An 8,332-nucleotide genomic window follows, 5' to 3' on the forward strand; every position below is an offset into this window, starting at 1 on the left:
AAGATTTAACTCTGACCTTTCGGAAACTGACCCGGGGCCCTTTCCTGGGGCACGTCGGGAAATATAGTCTTTTCGGTAAAAAGAAGCCACTTCCGGGTCAAAACACGGGAGTGGGCGTGGCTCCGGGGTCCCTTCCCCCATTGGGTGTTGAATTTCCCGGCTACCCAAAACTTGCGGTTTTTTGGGTTCCGGTTGTTGACAGTCACCGCTATTTCCCTTTTAGCTTCATGTGCCCCTCTGCGCATGCCTTGAGCGCTTGTCCGCCAGTCGAGGGACTTTGGTTTTGTTTCAAAGACTACATTTCCCAGAAGGCCGCGCGAGTGGGCGGGGCTCCCTCGCCCCAAGGGGTGGGGCGCGGCACTGCGAGCGGAGGCTGAGCCTGTGCTCTCTTTCTTTTATTTAACGCAAAACTGGTGTGTCCACACGAAGGGCTCCGCGGCCGAGCCGGACCCGGTGCCCACTGGCCAGCTCGACCTAGCTCCTTGGAAGGCGAGGCCGAGGTGTCCTGGGAGAACGAGTGAGCCCCTCCCCTGCTCCCTCTCCTGGAGTTTGGAACTGTCAAGCTCCAGCTTACACTCTCTCTCCAGGCTCAAGACCCCTGCGCGGCCCACGCAGCGGGCCCGGCCGCACTTGGGGGCCGGGCCGGGCCTGCCTGGCCCGTGAGGATCTGCACCAGCAGGTCGGTGGCCAGCATGTGCGAGGGCTCCTCAAAGCCGATGGTCAGCAGCTGCTGGTAGTCCCCAGGCGGCTGCGGGCACAAAATCCTGGGGGCCAGGACAGAGAGGCCAGGACGTGAGCGCCCCCCTGTTTCTCGGGAGGCCCTCCCCTCAAGTGAAAGGCTGTAGCTGAAAGCGGCTTTGTTTCAGCTGGGGTGGGAAAAACCCTGGGGGGAAAGTGGTTTCCTTGTTGATGAGAAACCTAGAGGGTAATGGCTCTGGGAGGCTGAACAGCTCTAGCCCTGACCTCGCCTATCACCCAGCTAACTGTGTGTCCTTGGCAGGTAACTTAACCTCTCTGAGCACCTGTTGTAAAATGGTGCTTTAAGTGTAGACCTCAATGGGTTGTTACACAAGTCTGCATAAAGCACTTTTCAGGGCACAATAAAATACTGTCCTTATTACCAAGGGAAACAATATTGGGGGCAGTTGGTCTTTGGTGGGGTTCTGCCCCTCCCTCCAAGTCCCAAACCCATTTTGCCATCACCCTAACTCCTACCATGAATAAAGGTCATCCTCGGGAGGTCCTAGCGGCACCCACCGGCCAATGGACCACAGCTTCTGGATCTGGGGGCACGAATTGGCCGGACTCTTGCCTGTATCTTCCCATGTATCCCGATAGCACAGGAAGTAGCTGGGAGGGGAGGGGGCATCAGTTAAGAATGAACAGTTTCCTAGCTTCTTCTGTTGAGAGCTTTGATTTTGGGGGTGAGGTGGAACTCCTCAGAATTTGCCCTCAAATTCTCAGGAGGCTCAACACTGAGGCCTTTTCTCCCTGTCAGCTTACTTTTAAGATGAGGACTTTTTTTTGCTAATGGGAGGGTGAGTTTTAGTTTTTTTTTAAAAGGTGGGGATGGCCTTTCAAAGATCTTTGGTTTCCTGCTTGGCTTTCCATGCTCTGATGGTGGTGGTCACCAGAGGCCTACACTGGCATTCTGCTGAGAGGGGAGAACTTTGGTTCTATTAGAGGACTCACTAATCCACATGGGAATCTTGTCCCCTGCTGCTGGGCTCCGGGGTGGTTTCCAGGTTCCAACGCATCTTCTTGTAGAGGTATCTGGGGAAGCGGCTGGCGGTGTAGGCGGCTGGCGCACAGTATCTGAAGATGGACACCTCGTGAGAAGGGCTGATGGAGAACCTCCCGCAGAAGAAACAGGAGATGCTGGCAGGAGATGGGAGAGTCCGGAGTGAGGCTGGGCTCTGGACTCCACGCTCTCCCCACCCCCATTCCTGTGTCCTACCCTTTTACCTTAGGGGGTCAGTATCCTCCAGGTCCACGAACCCAAAGGAGGCATACATGAGGACCAGCTGTTCCAGGCGCAGGGTCAGCTGTTGGGAGATCTCCAACAGCTGCATGGAAGAAGGGGTGTAATGAGATTAGCTGGCCTACCAGGATCGCCCTCCCCCACCCTTTCCCACTCCTGAGGGGTGAAGAAAGGGGCATAGGGTCTAGGAAACCTGCTCCACACACCCCCTTTCGGACCAGCTCCTGCAGGGCTCCATAGATGGGGGGCACACTCCGTGCAGCTGCCTCCAGGTAGAGAAAGTAGGGCTCACACATCTGTAAGAAGGTGGGCATGGCCTTTGCCAGCTGTTCCTTCTGTACTCGGTCCCTGCTAAAGGGAAAAGAGGGCCTTTGCCTGGGGTCCCTCACTCCCCATTTCCCATTCTACTCACTGCTGACTTACACCCCTGGCCTGGACCCCCCATTAAAAATTCCACTTGCACCAGGCCTTTCTCAGAGTATCTTCTGGGACCATTTCCATCAAAACCATTGGGAACACTTGTTAAGATGCTGACACCTGAGTTCTACCACTGACTTTCACTCAAATTTTCCTGTAGGGCGGAGCCCAGAAATTTAGGGTTTAAACAGCCTCCCCAAGAATTCCAATGGATACTGAAATGTAAGAATTTCAGTCCCTTTCCCCCTGGACTGGGCATCACACTATCCTTTGGTGGTGGTCGTGGTGGGGCGCTCACACTGGTAGCCAGCTGGGCCAAATCTGGCACAGATTGGTTTTGTTTAGCCTGCCCAGAGTTCAAAATGTAAGCCAACAGTTAAAAATTAGGAGAAAAGTCCTCATGAATTGGGGGCCCCTGGGGGCCACCTAATAGCAGGCACTCTCTAGCCCCAAACTTCTACACAGTTCTTATCACTCTTCGAGATGGGATCCGCCATCGACTAGCTTCATTTACAGTTTCTGGCTCCTGGTGCTTTTGAGTTTGGGAACCTAGCGTGTGTTGCCCATCCCATTACCCTCTCCTCAGTCTCATTCTCGGGACCTAGGACCCCATCCAGCATCACCTGTAAAGCAAGTAGCTCTGGAAATCATCTGCCTTCTTGAGCAGGTAGCGGAGCTGTTCAGTGATGGGGCTGAACATGGTGTCCAAGGGTAGGCGAGGAGGGGCGGGGCCGGGGCCCGGGGCCAGGGGCTCCGGGGAAGGAGTAGCGGTGGAGGCCTCCGGCAGCTGCCCCTGGATATCCTCCGGTTCTGCCTCCGGGGGGTTCCCAGACCCGCCAGGGGACGCCGACCAGGAGGGGTCTCCGCAGGGCTGCGCCCCAGGTTCCAAGTCGTCCGGGGGCGGTGTTTCCCCAGGGCCCGGGGGGAGCGGCTCCACGAACCACTGCTCGGTAGCCATCGTGGGGTCTCAGGCTAGGACCGCAGCTCTTTAAGCCTCCGCCGCTCACGTTGGCCGCGGGTTCGACCCCGCCCCGGGAACCTTGGACTTGCCCGGACTGGGAATGCGGCCCCCGTCCAACTCGCCCCTGCCTCGACCTCTCTGCGCGAGCGGCGCCGCACGGAGGGAGTTCGCCTCGTTTGAATTTCAACACGCGGGAGGCGCGCGCCTCTCCGGTCGGCGCTGCGCGCCCGCGGGGCCCCGCGCACATGCGCGCTCCCGGAACCTGGCTTGAGGGACGCGTCCAGATAAAAAGAGGCGTCTTGGGCCGGTGCTGGCGCGGTCCGGTCCTGGGGTGCGGCCCGGGGGGCCAGCACCTTTCTCCTAGGCGGTTTCCTAGGGAAGAGGGGTCTTTATCGAGCCTCCAAACCGGGGGTGCAGGTACATGAAGGGAGGACGCCCCTGCCGCGTAGAGTCTGACTCTGGCCCCCGAATCTGTATATTTAAAAAAAAACTCTGATGGAGTTGGAAAACTGCATTTGAACTTAATAGGGACTTGTGATGTCAGTAGCTGTTCCAACTGGTAACAATACTAAAAATCTTCACTTGGAAAAACGTGCAGGTCCCATGATCTCATCCCTTCCGTTCCTTTTAATTGGCCCAGACCGGGAGGCCTGGAGACCCTACCATGGGTCCAGAACAGACCCCTGCCCCCAACACTTAGAGACTAGATTCTTGGTGGTGTGCCAAAGCTGACAGACGTACAGCTAGGAAGCCAAATACATTAATTACACTTAAAAAGACTGAGTAAAGAACTCAGACAGGTGTCTGACCCCACCCTCTGTGACCCTGAGCAAGCATCTTTGCTGTGCTGAGCCAGTTGCCTCTTCCAGAAAGTGGTGTTTTATGAGCTCTCTGCCTATGGGGCGGCAGAGAGAAAAACCGAGAAAATGCTCATAAAGCCTAGTTAGCTGCTGGTCACTCAAAAAATATTTGAGCACCTAATGTGTGCCTGGGCACTGTTCTGAGCATGGGGAGGTGACCCAACTAGGCAAATATTCCTGCTCTCCCCCAGCACTTCCTGTCCTAGCTCGCTGTCAGGCAGCCCCACACACTACCTATGTTCCTCCTCAATTTTGTCTGAACCCTAGACTCTCCCAGGAGGCCCATAGCTCTTCAAGCTCCTCCTCCCATTTCCATTCATAAAATTGAACTCCTGGCATTTTTTTTTTAAAACTTTATTTAAAAAACCTTCGGTGCAATATTAAAAAGCAATACAGCCAGCTGGAGCGACAACCAACAGAAAGAAAGGAGAAGGTTAGGGAAAACCCAGAGACCCCACCCCAGCTGTTCCCAGGGGCAGACTGGGATGGGGCATGGGCGGTGGGGGAGAGAGGAAAGGCCACCCACCAAAATGAATAGGCAGAATAGAACATTTATATAGGAAACATCTGGCTGAACTGAAGAGGATCTAGGGGAGATAGGAAGCCCCCGTTTTTCTTTTTTTTTTTTTCCAAAAATGTCCTAGACTTGGGGGGAGGGCTAGCCTCCTGGGGTGACATGAGCAGGCCCTGTCCCACCCCACACTCCTCTATCATGGAGTATAGGATGTGCTGGGGGCCAGATGTGTGTATGCTGGGGAAACACAGGGAAGAGATGAGTAGGGAGGAATGCCCCCTCACTGGAATCTGTTATGAGGGCTGAGAGTGTCCCCATCCAGCTCCTGGACTCTGGGGGGTCTTGGGTGAGATGGGGGCTGGAATGGGCTGGGGCTGGGGGGAGGCTGGGCGCTCAGCCTAGAAAGCCATCAGGGTCGTCATCCTCAAAGTGGCCTTGCTGCAGCACCTTGATGTGGTGCTCGTAGATTTTCAGGGCTGGGCCCAGGCGGATGGACAGGCCAGTCAGCACATCTGTGCGCTGCATGAGCAGCAAAGACTTGCCATCGATTTCCTGGGTGGGACAGAGAGAGAGCGAGTAGGGTGAGAGCAGGGTGAGAGCTGACCCCCACTGAGGCCCTGGAATAGAGCGGCACACCGAGGGCTGGGAACTCGCCTGCTCTTGGAAAGCTGTTGCCTGCTCCGGGAAGCCGGCCTCAGTGAAGTACTCAACCACGTCCATCACTGTCCACTCCACGGGGTCAGCCGGCTTCTCTTTGCGCCCGGAACTGTGTCAGAACAGAAGGAACCAGTGAGAAGTGATACTCCCCTGGTTCTGTTACACCCATGAAGGGAACACCCCGTGTCTCAAATACCCCAACTTACGGACAGCCAAAGGGGGTTCCATCGGCCCCTGGTAGGGCTGGTTTTCCTGGGGGCAAAGGCACAGGGGACGGGGAGTCTGGCCCAGTGGCAGCAGAGGCTGGGAAAGAAAACACATATGCCTGTGGCTTTGTCTTGGGGCTCAGTTCCTCCCCACCAGGCAATACCCCCCAATTCAGAGAGATGCTTACCTGATCCCCCTTCCTTATTCATGGCTGCCATGGAGAACACTTGGCGGTTACCACTGCCTGGTGCCGGCCCCCGGCTTTCATCCTGGCCCTGGTGGGGTCCACAGGGTGTCCACTCCTTGACCCTCTCCTTGGCACTCTGAGGGCCTCGCTCGCCATTAAGCTGGTGGTGCTGGGCACCTGCTGGACGGTCACCCTCAGGCACCTCTGAGCCTTCAGACACATCGTCCTCGTCATCCTCCTCTTCATCGTCTTCTTCCTCCTCTTCCTTCTCAAGCACTCGCTCTTCTCCACCTCTCTGGTGCCGGGGAGAGAGGCAGGAAAGGTTAGTAGCTGTTCTGGCCCTGAGCCCAGTGCCTGGGATCCAGGACCGGGTGGTGTGCTTAACACCCACCTTTAATATCAACACGGACTAACTTTTACGCATTCAGTCCGTGCCAGGCTGTGTTAATAAAGCCCTCAGTAGCCAAATCTCACTAAACTCGCTCAACAACCTCAAGGGGTCGCTACTGCTATTAAGTCGCGTTTTACAAGCAGAGGAAACTGAGGCTCGGCAAGATTAAGTCACTTGCCAAGGTCACCATGCGCCGAACCCGCAGTTAAGACGCGAAAAGCCAGGGCCGCCCGCCGCCCGATTCCTCCCGGGACTCGCGCCCCGCCACCAACTTCGCCCGCACCTGCCTACCGCGCAGCACCCCCCCCCCCCCCCCCCGCTCCTCGGCGCGCTCACCTTGCTCCGCGACGCGCGGGCGCTGGCGGCCGGCGGCGCCCGTCCGGGCCTGTCCCCACGGGGCAGCGCGAGCGCTCCGAGGCGGGTGCGCTCCAGGCGGCCCCGCGCTGCCGCCTCTTCCTCCAGCAGCCCCTGCACGCGGCCGCGGGTCAGGCGGCCGCCGGCGCCGCCGCTGCCCCCGAGGTAGCGCACGACTTCCCGCAGGCTCACGGGCCGCGCCGGGCCGCCGGCCCGCGCCGCGCCCCCCTCCGGCGGCTGCTGTGGCTGCGGCGGCGGCGGCTGCTGCTGCTGTGGCGGCGCCGGCGGCTGTGGCGGCGGCGGCAGCGGCGGCTCCCGGGCGGCGACGGCGGGCGGGGGGGGCGCGGCGCGGGCCGGCCGGGGGCGCCACTGCCGGAGGAGCGGCGGGCGCGGGCGGCGGCGCGGCCAGGGGCGCGGCCCGCTGCGCGCGGGGGCCCGGCTGCGCGGGGCCGGGCGAGGGGGGCGCTGTGGCGGCGGCAGCGGCGGCCGCGCGGGGCGCCCGGGCCGGGGCGGTGGCGGCGACGGGCGCGGGCGGTGGCGGCGGGGCGGGCGTGGGCGGCGGCGCGGCGGCGGCGGCGGCGGGGCCCCCGCGGGGGGCGCGCGGCGGGGCCGGCGGGGTGGCTCCGCGCCGGGGCGGCTGGACGCGCGCCGCGTTGCGGTACGAGATGCTCCCCTTGTAGCTGACCCGGAGCACGGCGCGCTGCTGGATCAGTTTCTCGAGCTCGGCGCGCGTGCGCTCCGGCTCCGGGCCGTGCCGCCGCCGCACCATCCGGCAGATGCGCTCCAGGTCCGGCCGCGCCTTGCGCGAGCGCAGCGAGTCGATGGTGTCCAGGATCCACTCTTGGTAGTGCGGGGAAGCGGCGGACGACGAGGCAGCGGCCGCCGTGGTGGCGGCCGCCGCCGTCTCCGGCGGGGGTAGGGCCGGGGGCCCCGCCATGCCTCCCGCCCGGCCCGGCTGCACCGTGCGCGCTGCCTCCCTCCCAGCGCGGCGCCCCCCCTCCCCGGCTCCCCTCCCTCCGCCGCTGCCCGCCTCCTCCGCCTCCCCCCCCGGGGGGCGCAGCGCCTCGGCGGAGCGGCGGCGGCGCTGCTGTTTCTTTGCAAAAAAAAAAAAAAAAAAAAAAAAGCGAGAGAGAGGGAGCGCGAGAGAGAAAAAACAGTGAGAGAGAAAGAAAAGAGAAAAAAAAATATGCACACACTCACTCACTCGCACGCACGCACACACAGACCCGCTTCTGCTGGGCGCGCGCGGGGCCGGGGATGCGAGGAGGGAGGAGGGGAGCGCGGCGCGGCCGGCCCCTCCCCGCCGCCGCCGCCGCCGCACGCGCGCCCTGCGCCCGGGACACTCCGGCCCCCCTTCCTTCCCTCCCTCCCTCCTCCCCGCCGCCCGCCTTCCTCCCTCCCACCCCCACGCGCCCGCTTTTAAGGTGGAGCCCGGGCCCCCCGCCCGCCCCCTTTACCCTGCGCTCTCGCTCACTCCGGCTCGCTCCGGCCCCCCCTTACAACTCCCGCGCGCTTTTTAAGGAGGCGCCGTGGAGTTGGCGCCGGGGCGGGGGCGGGGGAAAGCGGCGGGCGGGGGAGGGGGAGGGGAGCGCCGGGGGGAGGGGAGAGGGGGCGGGCGGGGCGGGCGGGCGGCGCTCGGCCGCCCTCCAGCCATTGGGCGCGGGACCCAGACGTCCCCGGCGCCCAGCCCCCCTCTCCACGCCTCCCCGGCGCGCTCCGCTCTCTGGACCGCACTTACCGGGAACTCGCCGCCCGCGGGCCGGGCCGCTGCGCTCGCCGGGCGCCGCGGGGACCCTCGGACTG

The 8,332-nt window shown here is 61.6% G+C and overlaps 2 protein-coding genes across 2 annotated transcripts; both read right to left on the bottom strand.

Annotated features, from left to right (window-relative positions):
- Positions 1-589: 589 nt before the first annotated feature.
- On the bottom strand, positions 590-3,356 carry C20H19orf67 (chromosome 20 C19orf67 homolog). Its single transcript, XM_045990613.1, has 6 exons — positions 3,022-3,356; positions 2,188-2,332; positions 1,966-2,066; positions 1,693-1,878; positions 1,216-1,350; positions 590-764 (listed from the first exon to the last, which is right to left on the bottom strand). Exons 1-6 carry the CDS (start codon positions 3,354-3,356, stop codon positions 590-592), a joined length of 1,077 nt encoding a protein of 358 aa, XP_045846569.1.
- Positions 3,357-4,557: 1,201 nt separating this feature from the next.
- Positions 4,558-8,102, bottom strand: SAMD1 (sterile alpha motif domain containing 1). The gene is given in 7 exon segments (XM_045990611.1): positions 4,558-5,285; positions 5,388-5,499; positions 5,597-5,693; positions 5,785-6,079; positions 6,512-6,868; positions 6,870-7,622; positions 7,987-8,102. Coding segments are annotated over 6 exon segments (1,617 nt in total). The 5' UTR covers positions 7,467-7,622; positions 7,987-8,102; the 3' UTR covers positions 4,558-5,126.
- Positions 8,103-8,332: the final 230 nt, after the last annotated feature.

The sequence above is a fragment of the Meles meles genome, chromosome 20 (genome assembly GCF_922984935.1).
Source record: "Meles meles chromosome 20, mMelMel3.1 paternal haplotype, whole genome shotgun sequence".
NCBI classification, from domain to species: Eukaryota; Metazoa; Chordata; class Mammalia; order Carnivora; family Mustelidae; genus Meles; species Meles meles.